At 43.9% G+C, this 18,105-nt stretch overlaps 1 protein-coding gene across 5 annotated transcripts in view; it reads right to left on the bottom strand.

Moving 5' to 3' along the window:
* Nucleotides 1-362: 362 nt before the first annotated feature.
* Nucleotides 363-18,105, bottom strand: part of LEF1 (lymphoid enhancer-binding factor 1) — a 116,478-nt gene continuing 98,735 nt past the window's right edge. For 3 of the 5 annotated variants that reach the window (XM_010858556.1, XM_010858559.1, XM_010858560.1), the window contains 2 exons: nucleotides 14,218-14,266; nucleotides 363-1,540 (listed from right to left, as the gene is read on the bottom strand). In XM_010858556.1, coding sequence (XP_010856858.1) covers nucleotides 1,461-1,540; nucleotides 14,218-14,266 — 129 coding nt within the window. In that variant the 3' untranslated portion in view covers nucleotides 363-1,460. Of the gene's footprint in view, nucleotides 1,541-13,508; nucleotides 13,550-14,217; nucleotides 14,267-18,105 lie in introns of all 5 variants that reach the window. The other 2 variants (XM_010858557.1, XM_010858561.1) reach the window with 1 other exon arrangement.

Below are 18,105 nucleotides of genomic sequence, written 5' to 3'. Positions count from 1 at the left end.
AGGTGAGTGGGAGTTAGACACAGGGATCCTTGACGGGGGCGCCCAGTTTGAGAAGCAGGGGGTCTGACCGTGGGCAGCACCTGCAGAGGTCCTGAGCGCTGCCGGCAGAGCCCGTCAGGGTGCCTGCAGGCTCCCGGCTGAATCCCGCGGCCCTGCCTCACCCCGAGCCCTGCGCATGGCGGCGGCGGTGGTCCAGGCCGCGCACGCAGGGCCTCTGAGGACTCATGGCCCGCGGAGGGGGCGGCCATGGGCCTGCTCACGGAGGCTGGCCGGCAGGCCTTCCGTCCCAGCCCTGGCCTGGCCTGTGGATGCAGGTCACCATAACCAACTGTAGAGCATCAGGAATTTCACTCTTTAAAAAAAACTTTTTAAATGTTTTATTACAAAGCGTCTTTTAAAAAATGCTCAGCACGTTAACTCAAACTGGAATGACAAACGTTAGATTGACAGTTTGGGGCAAAGGCTGTGCCTTGTTATTAAAAAAAAAAAAAAAAATGGGTACATATCAATGCTCGTTTTAACAACTGGCATAAATCCCACTAATTGGCTAATAAAAACAGATACAAATACAGAACATTTAAAGTAATAACAATTCAAGTGCTGGGCTTTTTACAACAAGGGGGTGAGAAGGAAAGAAATGAAAATTCACTGCAAACTGGTCTGCTGAAAGTATCTGTTAAGGTTACCATTAAAAAAAAAAGAGATCATAAGAAAAATAAAGAGGACTGCCAACTGCTGCCCACAGAGTGGACTGGCTGTTAGGTTTATTTAGCTCTATCAGACACCTTACAAAGACAGAGAGGCCACTATTGTTACAGGTAATTCACAAGAAGCCACTCAGCAGACGAGATCTCTCTCAAAAGGAGGAGGCTTCTTTTCATTTCGTTTTTATTTCAAACAGTTCCAGATCTTTGAATTTTACTTAAAAAGCTCATAGCTAGCAAAATATACAAGAAAAATAAAAGAAGTGTCAATTAAAAAAAATTCAAGTTTAAAAAAAGAAGCAAACAAGACAGATCCTTTTGCACTGTTAAATAAAAGCTTGAGGAGAAGAAGAAACACGAAGCCGGAAACAGAGGGAACTCTTCCCCACATTCCTGCGGGGACGCTGGAGGCTCTGCTGCAGCTGCTCCCAGTGCTCAGGTGCTTGGGGCAGGCGGAAGCAGCCAGGTTACTGTCCTTGCCAGAAGGTTACAGATACGGATGCAGGACGCTCTGGGAAGTGCACAGCGGAGTGGGGAGGAAAGCTGCTCAGCTGACCCAGGGCCTGCTAGCATTCTCGTGCTTTTTCTTTTAAAAAAACCTTATACGCTTTACTGTGGAACTTGGCTCTTGCAGTAGATGAAAGGGGGTTGGCAGTGATTGTCTTTATGGATCAGCGTCTCTAGCAGTGACCTCAGGGTGAAGTTGGTGTCATTTCTCCTTTGGGGTCGACTGGGCAAGCCGTGGAGACTGGGTTTTCAACAAGCTTCCATCTCCAGGAGAGGTCCCGGGGTCGCTGCCTTGGCTTTGCACGTTGGGAATGAGCTTCGTTTTCCACCTCGAGAAGGAACAAATAAAATGCTGTTAATGCGCATTTGCCACAGACCTTTACGGATTTTGAACCTCAGCTGCATACAGCACGTCTTAAGAGCTCTGCATTTAATTAATCCTCTTTGTTGATCTGGTGATAGCTAAGACAGATTGCCCTAAGGTAGCCCTAAATCCTGAGATTACGTTAGAGAATAAGTGTACTTTACTCAAGTGTTTACCTTGGTTCCATGTAATGTATATATATGTACAGAGTTATGATGGGAAATACGCATAATACTTTGGATCACGGTTCTTAAAAATAACTCTGAAAAACGTCAGAAGAGAATGGCCAAACATGAACCGTAATGGCGGGCCACGGCCAGCTCTGGAGGGTCTGTCATTCTAAAGTGTTTGGTCTTTTCAGTCCACTGTGGGGAGCTGTTGTAGGACTCTGCACACGTGCGTATGTGCTAAGTCACTTCAGTTGTGCCACACTCCTTGCGACCCTGACAGGAGACTAAAGCACACTCAAGTGAGTGAGTGCCCCACATTCCCACAACAAGCAGCCGTGCGGCCGGGATGTCTTCTGTCCGCTCATATTCAGTCTGAGGAGCATAAGCTTCTCCAATATTCAGGCTTCAATTCTCAGTATTTTTTTTTCCCTTTATAACAACTAGGATCTCTAATATTATGCTTGGGATGTACACTGAACAAGTATTTAAAGATGTTGCTAATGACAAGAGCATTCAGAAAGGATAATCCCTAAATCCCAAAAGTTTTAATAATCTTAGACCCAAAGAGTGATTACAAATAAAACATTGCAACAGAATCAGAGACGAAAGGAAAGCAAAAGCACCCCCAACTTCAGCTCCTCTGTGGAGCACATCCAATGCCCCTCCTTTGCAATTGGGGAGACGGCCTCGTCCAGCTGCAGGGAGGTCACCTCCCCCACCTGGTCCCCTGGCAGCTCAGACGAATCTCAACTGTCTGTGCTGCAACGTCCTTTCATTAGCAAACATTTCCTTGAAAAAAAAAAATTAATTCTAAATAGTGGAGTGCATTCCTTTATGCTTTTTGAGTAGAAAGAAACCTTGGAGGAGAAGTAAAAGGAAACTTTGAAATAGTTTAATAATGAGAAACTAAACTCAGGATGGTGAGTTCCAATCCACATGGTGCTGTTCAGAGAAGAGTGGTCCGAGCCCAGTGGCTGGGAGGAGCGGTGCCGTGGGCTGTGGTGAGGACGGGCGCGGCCAGTACCCTGGAGGGACGCGCGGAGCACAGTGAGTCCCTGCGTTTAGGGCTCTGACCAGCTACGTGTCAGCGTTATGATTACGGCCACCACCACCAGTGCTGTCCCTCAAGATGACGCGTCATTACAACTGTGAAGAGATGTTTATCTGGTGGCTAGTGAGTAGGCAAGTGGAAGCACGAGGGGAGGAAAGCAGCCACAGAATGCTGCCTTCAACACAGCGAGGTCTTCAGTGACAGTTTCAATTCCTCTCCTGCAAGACTGCCCTTTGTCCAATTGACAGGAAAACCATGCTACAGCTCTGTGGTTTTTAAAAGTTTAAGCAGAGTACAGATGCTTCACACAGGAGGATGGAAGTGCTGCAAAGGGCCTGGCTTTCCAAGGAGATGGGCAGAGCCTGGGCAAGGAAGGGGTGGAGGCACTGCCCACAGATTCCTAGGCACAGGGTGCTTGGGCACCCCTGACTCCCGGAGCCAGGTCCATTTCCTAAAAAAGCCAGTTCTTTCTGTAGTGTCACACATTCCCACCATTATTTTATTACCACAGTATCCTCTTACAGGATCCTCCTGGAAAGCTGGTTCCAGAGGCGCTCTGTACAACTCCAATCAAAAAGTGCCTCTTTCCCACCTTGGATGCTCTAATAGTGTAACTAGTGTTTAAATAAAGTGGTAAAGAGACTGTCTATCAAATGAACACCTTATTTGAATCTGGTTGGTCCTTTAAAATATAAGGTTGTCAGGGGAGACCAGTTTTACCCCAAATGGGAAAAATGGGGGCCTTCCAGTGTTGCTTTACAGATATATAAAACAGGTCAAATCAAGATTCTTTTCAAGAAACCACAGGCATGAGGCTTGGGAGACTGGAGACTTCCACATCTAAGGCTTCACTGGGGGGCCTGTGGCTGAGGCTGGGCTGGCCAGGCAAGCCCCAGTGCAGCCCAACCCAGCAGCGGAGTCGGTGCAATCAAAGCTGCAATTACTGTGCCCGCTTCAAAGGGAGCTTGGAGCCCCATCTTACATGTCAGGCTTGGGCTCCCTCCGCGAGGAGTCACCACGTGGGCCATTTGTTGAGTGACTCTGAAGGAGGCACAAGAAAACACCCTCCCCCCACCATCCAGCTGAAATCCAGCACTCTCTCCTGGACTGAACTCCAGTCTTGACAGAATATCCTGCTAACCAAATGGAACCAGGAGCCCAGACAGAGTTGCTTATTAAGAGCCCAAGTGCTAAAGGGAAATCTCAATTTCAAGACGGACCTGTGTCTGGGAGATGACCTTGGCTCAAAAGATGTGAAGAAAGGGAAAGGGGAGATGTCTTCTTAAGTGCAAACATCAGCCTCTATTGGAAGCCAAGTGCTTTGTCAGCCCTTATCCTTGGGGTTCTGTGGCCCAGCCCTCCCCCAAGTCTGTCCTCCAGCAGAAGGGGCAAGGAACCAAGCCCATCAGCAGGGCCAAGGTGGAGAAGAGGAGGCCTGACACGTGATGAGGACCCACCCGGTCAGATGCTGCCACATGGGCACAACACACTGAGAGATGCCTTGTCATGTAACAGCACCTCCTCGTACAGAAACAGTGAGGAACACACAAAGGTGGTTGGAATAAGAGATCCTTCCCCTCCCAAATGTTACTAGCAAGGAGCAGGAACTTTAAAACGTTTTTAGTTATGATGTGAAGTTTGAGGAGAGAGCATCAGAGATGAGTCTGTGAAAGGTGAACAGGAGCAGAGACTTTGTAAAGAGCGCCTGCCTCTCCGCAGCACACCACACACCCCCTGGGCACGGCCAAGTTTTCCCGCCTCACCTCTGGGCAAACCGACACAAGCCTGCTCTCTTGGGGCGGGTGCCCCTCTGCATGTGTTTACACAGCAGACTTCTAGTGCAGAGAGCGAGCATGGCAGAGCTGGTCTGCCCTGTCCTTCTAGAGGGGATGGAGGCATTTGCTCATCAGTGACTGGTCTGAGGGACCCCTAGAGATTCGCTGGGGCTCATGGTTCCCCGTAGGTCACAGGAGCTGGTGAGGAGGAAGGGACAGTGTGGGCTGAGCCCGGCGGCACCAGGCGCTGGGACAGACACGGCGTCATGCAACCGCAACGGCTCCACTGACTTCGGCCCATCTGCAGAAAAGGACTGGGCTGTGTGAGGCGAAAGGCCTTGGCTAAGGTCACCATAGGGGGCAGAATTAGCTTCTGAGCCTTCAACCCAATTTCTTTCCACCGTACTGCAGAGCGGAATTACCACGCCTTTGCTTCTCGCCTGCCCGCCTGCCATACCCATGAGCCAGTCAACAGCACTGTTATGACAGTGGAGGCGGCGGCGGTCTACATCTAGACCACTGTCCACCCCAAGATGACCTGCTCTCAGAGCAGGATGGAGGACAAAGAGCATGGGAAATTAACTGGGAAATTAAATCTCTAAGATTTAAAGTATCACCTACAGAAGGCAGGTTCAGGTCTTTGAAAGGATTACCCAGTATTTGAGAAAAAGAAAGAACGATAATGTGTGGCTGGCAAGGTTGGTGCTGTCTATTCTTTCTGCAGGGAGTTAGTCCTTAAGTCCCAGCATCAAGCTAGCCGGCCCCCAGTCCCCAGCTATAAGCTCTGATGCAAGATGATTCCACAACGTGGAGGAAGGAGGGAGAGGTCAGGGCCATGAGGGGTCACTGGCCTTGGGCTTGGACGCAGGTCATATAGACCAAGGCAAGGTCACTGCATCTGTGTGGTTTCTTCCCTTGTGGTCATTCAGAGTGAATCATTATCCGGGCAAGCAGATTTTGGCAATGTTAAGATGACTCTGAGGCAGGCCTGTAACTATTAATAAACTGCTCTAGGGGACTTTCTTATTTCCATCTGCAGCTACTGGCTTCTCTTCTCATCAGCCCTTTGCCTCTCCCTTGTGAGGAAGTACATCACATTGGTTGGCGGGGCCTCACAGATCCCACCCTAGACCCTTATCTCCACGGGAAACACTGCAGAAATATTCTTGAGGAAAGTTTTGAATAAGAGAGCCTCAAAATCCATTTTACTTCTGTATATCAAAGTGCTTCAGGAGGACAGTATCTATGGAGACGCATACCCATTTCTAAATTCTTTATCCAATTCACCTTTTCTCTCTACAAGTTCTCCTACACTAAAGATGCTAACTTCACCTTCTAAAAGTGAGGCAATAGAACTAGCGCGGGCTCTTTTTCCTTTCCACTGTCACTTCTGTATGTGCAGGAGTCTGTGAGTCTTAAGTACACTAGGGAGGTGACAATGCGTTACGGGTTCTGAGCACGAGCTCTGAGAATAGTCAGTCCTGGGCTGGGTGAATCCCAGCCTCTATCACATCACCTGAGTTATCCTCAGCAAGTTACGTAAAAACCTCAGTCTCCTCACCTGTAAAATAGAAATAGCGATAGTCCATCATTACACCTCATAATGTACGCTGAGGGGGATGAAAGGAGATCATCACCCGTGACAGATTACATGCCTAGCATCTGAACGGTGCAGTGAGTGCTGGTTACTGTGGTGGGTGGAGACGTGAGCTAAAGAGAAACAGAGCTAGGTCTGAGCCTGACACCGCTGCACGCCAACCGCACGTCCCTAGGCAAGTTACTGACATCTTCTCACCCCTCACACAGCGCCAAGACCCCTCCCCATACACGGCTGCCACAAAGCGGGGCGTAGAGGCTTCTGTTAGCGCATCCAGGACGGAACGCGCGCCGTCCAGCAGTGTTAGTTCCGTTTTTGTTGTTCTGACCTCATGTGGCACGTTTGGGGGTAAAAGCAACTGTTGTATTATTTACAGAATTTCTGGTGGAAAATTAAGAACAGAGAATTCTGCAAAGTCTCTCTTATCAAATGTATTATAAAATATCTTCTACAGTGTCTACAGAAATGCAGTGATACCTGGGAAAAGTAATACCAAAGGGCAGCAAAAATGTTGTTGCTATATTTACAGAGGATGTATCTAAAAATTTAGAAAACTTCAAGTTAGATTTGACTTAGGACTTAAACAAAAAAGTTGGCACTACTGTTTGACTGAAATGCTTTCATTTCTTCCCCCTCATTCTGTCAAAAAAAAAAAAGAGTGACTTTGCTAAGGCAGGATCACCTCAGATTATTAGACTCACTCCTCGGATCTAAGACCTGGCAGCTTCAGACCCACAGAGCACAGCTGAGGAAGTGGAAGGGCCTTAAGCTCTCACTGCAGTAACAAAAGATTCATGCAAAAAAAAAAAAAAAAGGCACATTTACCCTTCCTAATAAGAGCACCTTCCATACGCCAACTCACACTCTATTTAATGTATATATTATTCAAATAAGCTTTGTTTTCTGGTTCCCAAATCCACAAAATGGATCTGAAGGAACATATTTACTACTGTCAGGGAGAGGTACAGTCCCTAGTCAGAATGAGAAGACAGTAAATTCAAAAGAGCAGATCTTTAGAAATCCCCTATTATTTGGGGTCATTTACAAGTGTCAGATACCATCAATTCCTTGTTGCCATATACCATACAGTACATTACAGAATAATGGCATGAGGTATTAAAAAACATTTAAATAACATGTACTCTGCTGAACAAAGAGCAGTACTCACAAGAGTTAAAAAGTACATGTTTTGATACTTAAACAGGTAAACCTAGAGTTCGCTAGCAAACTCCATTATCCAGAAGGAAAATTCTGTTTCAGACAACTCAGTGAGGAAACTGTTATACCAAATTTGTCCAAAATATTTTATTCTGTGAACTATTCTTAAGTGCTTGGATCTTAATTTCACAGGTTTCCATGAACAATACTGAAGACCATGTGTCTCGAGGGTTGTAAGAGCCTTGTTCTTCTCTCTACTATCATTTTTTAATGGCACGTGATCACTCCTGCTAGCCAAGGGGTCAGTTTCCTATTTGTTTCCCAAGGCAACTTAAACCTGATTTTAGCTCTTCTGACCATTCAAGAGCGGCACAGAACTGATGGGAAGGACACTGTGGCACTGCAGAGATTTTCAGAGCTTTCACTGTAAGCATGATCCTCTCCCTGTTCCTTCACCAGCGTACAGCCGCTGAGATAAATCACCACGTGCGCTAGACTAACAGCTCAGCCCCCGGTGCATAGTGCACCGAGGTGGCCATCTGCCTGCCCCCCTCTTGACTATTCCAACGCCAACACACCCCTGGTTTTTTCACTTTCTCATTATCAAAGACTTCATTTCTACTTTGAGACTTTGGACAAGCCTTCCTGTTTCCTAGGTATTTCCAGTTTTACTAGTCTGTAAACAGTTGGCTTTGCTTTCTAACTTGACCAGCCAATCTGGGAACCAGAGGCTCACTGATAGTTAATGTGGGTGACTACATCTGTCCTTGGGGAACAGAGTTCAGGGCAAAGATTAGGCAAAAGTGTCAAACTCACTAGGGTGAGCTTCAAAAACTGTATGAAGTAAATTTTTTTTCAAGGAGACTCCTGAAAATATTTAGACCTCTCCCTGACTCTTAGGAGCACACAGCCAAGTCTCAGGCTTGAGGCAAGTCTCCTGGAAGACCTTCAGTCAGTTCTGAGGAGGACTCCAGTCCAATCAAATGGAAAGCTAGAAAAAATTTTTAAAAGATACAAATCCAAGCACTGCACAATTAACTATTGTGCTGTCTACTATACTAGAAATTACTTCTCCCACACACCTGTTGGCCCAGGAAAATAAAGGCTAAAGTTTTCATTTAGGAAAAAATATTTTAAATTCTCAGTTTAGCAAGTGTATAAGGTAAAGATTATTCCAAGGCCAAAATCATAGTGTAGTGTGTCTGTATATGGGTGCCTGTCTGTATCTCTTGGTGTGCTTAACTCTTTTTTTTTTTTTAAGGTAGCTTGTTTTTAAACTAGCCTTTTGGTGTTATATGATCAAAGGAAATACACTGAAATATCATAATTTCAATCTATATAATTTTAAGATAATGGACTTTTTATATGTTTTGCTAAAGTAAATATAAGTAAACCAATCAGTAATGTTTTTTAAGTTAGTAAATGGAGAATAATAATCTTCTCCACCTTTTCAAAAATTTTTAATTCTTTGCTGCTTCAATTCCTCATGAATCTTAAGTCAGGAAGAAAGGCAAGTATTTGATGATCATCTTTGACTTCTGACAACCTTGAGATGTTACGTATTTCAAATCTAACATGTACCAGAATACTGGAAACTCACAACTTGATCATTGTTCTTTCAAACCCAGGAATTCTTCCATGACTGGACAGCTCAAGCGTGACTTCCTACTCCAGGAAGCCTTCCTTGATCTCGTCTGATTTGTGTGTTAACACTTCTTGTTCTCTTTAACACAGTGTGCTGTATGTGCTTCCTCTCTACCGTGCACATATTATTTTGTAATTATTCATTTATACGTCTGTATCCTCTTAAACAGAGAGTTCCTCTGGGAATGGGCAGGGTTCATTTAGCAAGTCACCCCACTGCCTAAAGCAGTTCTTGATTTGCTCAAGTAGACCTCACTGGATGTTCACCAAGTGAACAAACAGTTGGCGTTTAGGACATTGGCCTTCACGGGAGTGCGTGTGCAGTCTCACTGCCTGGGGCCCTGGGCTCCCGGCATTCCCGCAAGTGAAGAGTCAGTTTAAAAAAGCTAAGGATGAATTTGGATTTCTTCAAAGATCCCACAGCTTGGAAATCACCTCCGACTTGGAGGAATGTCTTTTGTAGATCCTAATTCTAATTATTCCTAAAGTTGGCTACAAGATGTTGAGACTGGGTTAATGCTAATTTCTTTGTTTCAACTTGATTTCACCAGAATGACTATTTTTATATAATGCACAAAAGTTGAAACACATAGGCAGATGGGGACACAGCTGGGTGTATGAAGCAACTCCAATGGCATTTCCCACCGACAAAGTGAAAGCATTAAATGAAGCTCGTGTCTTTTAAGGAGTAGAGACAAGTTCTCAGACGGCTTTTGTTCACAGAGGAGTCTTTTCCCTATAATCCACCATATCCCATGCTAGTTCAGAGTAATGAGAGCTCCCTACCATTTGAGCTACATCACAGACTTCTAAGCTCAGTGATCTAATTTAATGGGAATTTCTTTTAAGGAGAGTAGGGTAATGGTAAATTCATTGTACAGAGAGAAACCCTCTCAAAAATCTCTTCACGTTGGAGTCACAGCATCTTCCCCGTCTGGGCACTGCGTTCCATCAACTTTGCCTTCCTGCAGGGATAGCCTGACTCCAGGATTTCCCTTCAGAGCTGAGAGCAAGCCCTAAGAGACCTCACACACACTGTGGGCAGGATCGAGCCTAACCAAAGACTCCATCTGTCTTGGGCTCCTCTCTAAGGTGGAGCCAGCACAAGTGGGACTGAAGTCTGGCAGACAAGAGGCCACGTGGCGGCATCAGTAGGGAAGCGAAGCCTCGAACGAGAGGCAGTGCATCTGTCGCTCAATTCCGGGAGTGGGGGGAGGTGACCTGCACAGGACTGAAGAGCAAGCACACCGTGCACAAGTTGTTTTCAAGATCATACAGGCGCCTTATTAGTTCTACAGAGCCGCTCCACCCAGACCTAGAATGAGGACAGATTAGTAAACAGAAAAGAGACTTCGAGTCCCTTTACTAACACTTGGGAGGCAGGGCAGCCCGCGGAAGCACAAAGCAAACCAGGAAAAGCTGGAACTGGAGGCAGCTGGGAGCTTAGAGGCCAGGAAATAGTCTTCTTTCACTTCTGCCTTCTGCTGAGGGACCGGAGGCTCCTGACTTAAACCTAATGCCCCAGGTCATCACATGGCACAGAGAGGGCTAATGTGAGAGCCTGGGTGGCCTCACTCCCAGTCTAAGCTCTTTCTAACAGCGGGATGCTCTGTTGCCCTGGTCTTCCGTTTAGAACAATACACAGAATACCCTCCATGGAAAATAATCGGTTATTACTGAGTGTCACCTCCTCAGAAGGCCCTTTATCATCATCATTCCAAAGCCGACCCTCCGTCACTCCGCTTTACTTGTGTTACAGCACTTCCACGTTTCTGTTTTTAATCAGTTGCCCTGCCAGCAATGTAAGCAGTACAGAGCAGGGACCTCCGGAGCCTCGTTCAATGGTGTGTATTTCTAGGTATTACAGAGCTAACTGGCATTTATAAAGTGCCCAATAAATGCTGGATAGTAACTAAACAAGTCAACTGCTACCCATAGAAGTTTCTGAATTCTTAAAACAAAGAAAGGGGTGGGGAAACAGTAGGGGTAGTATCATTCCTAATTTGCTGAAATCTTTATGAATGCAAATCTGACCTCCTCTCTGCTTAGTAACTCTTATCAAATGACTGGCAGCGCAGTTCTCTAAAATAGGATAGTGTGGAGGACAGGACTTCAAAGGCTGCATGACTGATCCAGCACCGAGAGGGGAGAGGAACACTCAAGACTCTGATTAAGTGCAGCCCAGCTGACAAGAGCCAAGAATTTTTCTCTTGGGGCTAGGGGAAGGTAAGCTTTGTTGTGCTTTTCAGGAGCAGGGCAGAGGGGACACCCTGACCTCAAAAAAAAAAAAAAAAGCAAACACAAAAGTGACAAGGAAGCATAATGATCACTGTAACATTATTTTTTAAAAAGGAGATATTTGGGGTACATTCTAGGACAAAAAGGCATTTAGCTAATCTTGGAATCTAAAATACTATATAATCATAAAGGACACAAAACCAAATATTAAAGTCTGAAGTATAGAAACACATTTATGCATGATTTTTGAATAGAAACAGCATTAAAGATGGTGGTGCAAACAGAGGACAGAGTAAATCAGACCATTATCAGTCCTTAGCATGTTGTGCTTATGAGGGTTTTCCATTTAGAACCAAGCATTAAAGGGGCTGCTGTCCATACCCAGGTGTTCAGTAATTAAAAGGACAATAGTCTTCAAAAAATAAAACGCGACAAAAAAGGTACAAAAGCATATGTGTTTACTACTAGAACTATTTCTAAACTATGATGCCCTAAGTACCCGGGGACTGGGCCTGTGCTCCTGGTAACCCAGCTACAAGGCCAGCTCAGAAGAGGTCCTCAGTAATAGCTATTAAGCTAAATTAAATATGAACATCAACTGTGACATTATTTTGCTGATACCTGTTTGGTCACCCTGTATGAAGGTCTGATCTTTATACCTGGAGAAAAGCCTGCCACTAACTACTACTTTATAAGACTTTTGATATCATAAAACAATGATGAAATTGTGAAGAACTCTGGGACTCTGAATAAAGATGAAGAAAGGCTCACAGAGAAGAGGACAGCTGAGTTGGGTCTTGGTGTGGGGTGGAGGGACGAAGGGAGGGCACTGATGATAAGCAAAGAACCCTAAGGGGTGGCGCTTACTGTTCCCATTTTAGAGTGGAGGGAAATGAAGATTAAGAACCTCAAGCTGGGCAAACAGTGGATGTAAAATTCATATCTATTTGGTACCAAAATCTCTGCAGGCTTTCCTAGGAAAGCCCATTGAAATTTTAGCACCAAAATTAAGTTCTAAAAGTTTAAGTGGTCATCTGGTTCTAGTCAAGAACTAAATGATCCACGAGCTAATGCTCTTCTCCTGAGAAACACCACACTCAGGCAGAGGAAATGGGCTTTCCAAGCACAGGGACAGCATGTGCAGCAACCTCCATCTGTCTGGGGGACGCAGATGATTTTGCTTGTATGGAGCACAGGACGCATGGCTGGAGGTGAGGAGAGGCAGAGCACGGAACCTCGAGCAGAGGGTAGATGCAGGCCAGCGCTAACGTGGTCTGCACTGTGTCCTTCAGACGGGGAGGCACTGGCCCTTTTCAAGCAGGGAAGTGGACCATTCATTTGTGTTTCAGCAAATCCCTCTGAGAGCAACACAAAGAACTGGCAGAAATGAAGTCTGGCAGCAGGACAGTTATCCAAAGGCTAGTACAGTAACCCAGATGGAAAGTTAGAGCACCTGAGCTGAGGCTGTGGACTGCTGAGTGTGAGAGGAAAGACTCAAGACAGACCCCAAAGATCAAGTTGAAGGGACTGGATGCAGGTTCCGAGAGAGAAGAGAATCAAAGGGAGCGCCTTTGAGAAGAACTGAGAATTCACAGACACACCATGAAATCGAAGCCTAGCAAAGAATGAGGCAGTTTACAAAGCCGGGTTTCCACCAGGGATGCTGGTCACATGGTCAAAAATCAAATAACTACAATAAGCAGGAATGAAATAAATTTAGATATAAAGATGAAAGCGAGATCTAGCAATGGTTACCAGTAACGAACTTGATAGTACAATATGGTTAATAAGTCCTCGAGCCATATATTTAAATAATAGAAAAAAATGAAGCCTCTTTCTCCCTAGAAATAAATACATAACTTGTAAGCCTCTATATATCATCCCAACTGAGAAAAAGTCTCTACAGAGCAAAACCTTCCAAGTCCTGGGCCAGTGTGGGCCTGAGTTCCTCCAGCACAGCCCCCGGTTTGCAGAGTAAGATGGCATTTTGCTGGGTTTTGTTATTTGTCTTTTAAGCAGGCAGATTGCCACTGGTTAGTAAGGAATGTTTGACAAGAGTTAGGGGAAAGGGAATGGAGAAAGATTAAAGGGGCAAAAAAGGGAAGAAGAGAGACACATACTATATTGCAAGTCTATAGCCGGTATAAAAACCATCAGATGTTTTAAAGCACTGCTTGGATTTTGGTGGTCTTTCCTCTTTAAAGGAGCAATGCTGAACGGCATCAGTATAAGCAAGAAGATTCACAAGCAAGTGCCTCTGTTTATAAATAACGTCAGTAGGACCAGAGAGTCGTTCTTACCATGTTTCAGATGTAGGCAGCTGTCATTCTTGGACCTGTACCTGCAGAAAATTGTGTCTTTAACAAATTTTTATTGAAGAGGTTTTTGTACATTCCAAATACGTAGTAGCTACAATATAATGTGGACCTCTTTGCTTTATTTTTTATGGTTCTTATACCAGCCATTTTTTATTTGTGCAGTACAAGTAGAGGCCTTATCTTTAATGAAAGAAAAGGGGAAATAAATAGGACCTCACTGATTGATGCCTTGAATTATTGTACAGGAAAGATAAACCCTAGCATCATGTTTTATATTTTTAAATAACCCCAAACCATAGAAAAGATTCTCCAGGGGATACAAGGTGGCATATCACAGGGTCATCATAAAAAACTGTAATGTGAGGAATTATGCAACTAGAAGAACAGGAGTGTTAAAGCAAAGAGAAGACACACAACAAAAGCAAAAACAAAACTAAGGAAAAAAGAAAACAATCACAGTTAACAACGAGGATTCCCGGTAACAGGGTTTGGGGGAGCTTTTTAGAGGTACCTTCACATAGTCACATTTAAAAGAAAGGTCTTGCAAACATTTTAAAAGAATTTCAGGAAGAAAAGCCGAGTTTAGGAATCACAGTATAATTGAAAAATAAAGCAGTGTATAGAAAGATGCAGACTGCTTTAAAGGTGTTCCTCAGAAGCAGAGCGGGCTGGGAAGTCACACGGGGCCTACCTGATGTGGATTCCTGTAGCTTCTCTCTCTTCCTCTTCTTTTTCTTACCCTGGAAGAAGACAGGCACACTGTCACAGACTGCACTGTGAGCACATGGACGCACGTGATACAAAAGGACAGGCAGGCAGTCAACTGAGAGCTAAGACACCTCAATATCTCTTTCTTTACCATCTGTACCTAGAAACCGAGAGCAAGAGAACAATTCTGATCTGTGACCTTTGTCTTTTTGGCTTCACATTTAATATTGTAAGTGACCACACACACACAGGCTAATGATGTCCCAGGGCTGTGGTGGGCTTCCCTGGTGGCTCAGGGGTAAAGAATCCACCTGCCAACGCAGAAGACGCAGGTTCAGTCCGTGGGTCGGGAAGATCCCCTGGAGAAGGAAATGAAGACCCACTCCAGGATTCTTGCCTGGGAAGTCCCATGGACAGAGGAACCTGGCAGCTACAGTCCACGGGGTAGCAGAGAGCCAGACACGACTTAGCAGCTAAACAACAACAAGGGCTGTGGCCACAGACACCACCTCCCACTCAAGGAAAGCCCACATAAGGAGGTACTCCGGTACTCCTTTTATTGCTAACCATCGCACTTAGAATCCACTTCTGGTAGAGGTGATGATAAATCTTCCTTACTATGAATTTGACCATGTAATTAAAAATCCACTATGTTAACAGGATCTTCAGCCCCTGTGGCACAGACACGACATAACCGAGACAGCAGTAGGAGGGTAAGACAGAACCTGAGAAAACTCAAAAGGTAATTGTAGAGACTTATTTATGGCAGGTAAAGACCTTGCTTCCCAAAAGACATAATAACATGAATATGCCTGCAATTTAAAATACATTTCAAAATCATCTTAATCACATATTTGCATTTTAGGTCTATTTATCCTGGTTTAATTTTCTGTTTTCCTTCATAATTACTTTCCCCTCAAAAATAACTGTAACAAGGCATAGACACAGTATGTATTCCACTTATATGAATAGTAAATGGCCAACCTAGATTAGGATGGTCTTTTCAAATAAGTATAACAGAACACATATCACATCCAGTTTCTCTGTCTGCTGTAATAATCACATTCACAAAAAAGAAAACCATAAGATTATATTGAGTATATTGTATACATATATAAAAGTATGTATTTTTATGCACCTCAAGATAGTTTTTTTCCGTGTCACATGACCTGATCTTGGGAAAGTTGACTGAAACTGTCCTCTTAAACACTAAGGCAAACAACAGATATTAGTAGCCTTGGGAAATGGCATACCAAAAATAGTGGAGTCGTCTTTAAGATGATTAAGGTACTCCAGGGAGAGGGGAGCGGACAGAGGAAGCACATGCTCCTCATAGGCATCTACTGTCTCCCTTTCAGATGCGATGACTTATGGTTTTCAGAAGGCGCAATAAGGTAGTTTCACATACACGGAGCTTTCTTCCTCACCTCCTCCTCCTCCAAGCTCCCATTCACCCTTTTAAGATTCATCTCCAGTGTCATTTAGGACTCTTCTCTGAGAGCTTCCCACCATAGCCTGACTCCTCACAGGGGCCATGATGAGCTGTGTCCCTGGGCCGCTGATCACAGGGCTGTTAGCACTGCCTGAACCTCCGCTCGTCTCTGCCACCCAGCACATGCCTAGCACGTGCTTAGAACAGGTAACTGTGGCCTGACATGTCAGACTAATGTTGCTTTTGTGAAATCACCTGTACTATATTCTAGGAATACACCTGTGCTTCAAGAGAACTTACCTTTATGATAGACAAAATTAAGGAGTTTGGATATATTTGTGTTAGAATACACAAAAACAAACAAAATTTCATGTGTAGTAAATAAACTTTTCATGAAAATCATAAATAGTACTGGGGTTTTAAGCACTACATTTAGAAGCTCCAATAATACAAATATAACAATACACCTAACAATATATGTTCACTGTTGATTTATGAAAGCCAGTTATAAAAATGAAAGTTATAAAAACAAATTGAAGCTTTACAATCTGTGATGCCTTAGGGCATTTTAATATTAAATATTGAGATATATATTTAATATGATCTCAGTGAGCATTAGGATAGCATTCTGACAATGAAAAGCTAAGTTACAGGGCATATATCTTATTTAGACTGTATTCTTGTACTTCTAAGAATACTCCGTAATATCTTTAGCTAAATTGATACCACTTGATTGACTTCTGTTTGCCTTAGTAATTAACAGGCTTATTTTGATTATTATAAAAATTTTAAGTTACAAAGCTGGGGTTCCCCTTCATTCAAAGAGATCCTAAAAGTCAAATTGTGCAAACAACTTCCTTTAAAAGTTGTGCCAAGGAAAATCTTTAAAGGAAAATTCACATTACACTGGTCTTCCTTAAAAACTACTTCCCATCTCTCCACATGGAGAGGAGGGTAGAGAGAGAAAAATAACATATGTTTCTTTTATCTCTTTTTATAAGTGGCAACTCACTCTTTAAGGATCAGAAACTTCATTCAAAGACATGATATCACCTGTATGTAGAATCTAAAGTACAACACAGATGAACATATCTATGACACAGAAATAAACTCACAGACATACGGAACCTTTGGTTGCCAAGGTGGGTGGGGTGGGGAAGGAAAGGATTGGGTGTTTGGGACAGATGCAAACTATTACATAGAGGATGGATAAACAACCAGTTCCTATTGTACAGAACAGGGAACTCTATTCAGTATCCTGTGGTAAACCATAATGGAAAATAATATAAAAAAGTGTGTATATATATATATATACACACACACAGATAACTGAATCACTTTGCTGTACAACAGAAATGAACACTGTAAATCAACTGTACTTCAATAACATAAAAAGAAGAAAAAGACATTCAACATGCAACACTTAATCTATGTAAATTCTCAGCACAGCAAAGCTCTCCCAGGGGGTCAAAGAAGGAAGACCATTCTTCCCTACAGGCCAACCACATCCAGAAGAGACCCAGGACAGGGTTAAAGGAGTATACTTTAGGACTGAAACCGTTTGGGTGGGGGATTGATCTTCCCACTTAAAGGGCATCACAGAGGCTCTATCCAGAAAATACAGTCCAGAGAACAGAAGCCCAGTTCTGAGAGGAAACTCTTCAACTAAAGCTGTCTTCCTAAGGAGGCCCTGGAAGACCAAGCTGGTCTGTCTGGGGGAGGGAAATGGCATAGACTGTGCAGACATAGCCCCAGACAAGTTACCTAACCTCTTGACTCTTCAATTTCCCTCATCTGTAAAATGTAACAATACTGTTTATGTCACAGGATTATCCTAAGGACTAGAAAACAACACACAAAGCATTTAAGACAGTTCTTGACAATTGGCATGCAGCAGTTACTAAAACAACCAAGACACAATCCAGAAGAGTCGATGAAGCTGCTGCTCCCAAGTCACAAACAGCAGGACTCTTACTTCCTATGTCAGACTTGTATCCAATGAGGAGGCTCCAAATCCTGACCAGTAGGGACTTTTTCTTCCAACATGTTACAGGAGACTGTGTTCCCAAAGTCTCTGTGCCTCATTATATGGGATGTATGACCTCATACTTGTGGCCCCACAGGATCATGCACAGCAATGGCCACACGGTAATCTACATGTTGATTCATGGATTCACCGTTCTTAAAAAGGACAACTACATCTAATAAGAAGACTGTCCTAGCTGGCACTTTGAATGCGAGCCTCACAAGAAACATGAAAATGATCTTCAAATTTTTAAATTAAGAGCTTAAGTGACCAAAAACATTCCCCTCTATAAAATAGGATACAACTGATATCACTTACAGTATTCTTTCTCAGAAGTAGTTTTTGTTGTATCAAGACAAGAACAAGATGTTCAAACTATAAAGTAATAAAACAACTGGAAATAAAAATGAGGT

The sequence above is a fragment of the Bison bison genome, unplaced genomic scaffold (genome assembly GCF_000754665.1).
Source record: "Bison bison bison isolate TAMUID 2011002044 unplaced genomic scaffold, Bison_UMD1.0 scf7180017864389, whole genome shotgun sequence".
NCBI lineage: Eukaryota > Metazoa > Chordata > Mammalia > Artiodactyla > Bovidae > Bison > Bison bison.
This window is presented reverse-complemented; position numbering and strand designations above follow the sequence as displayed.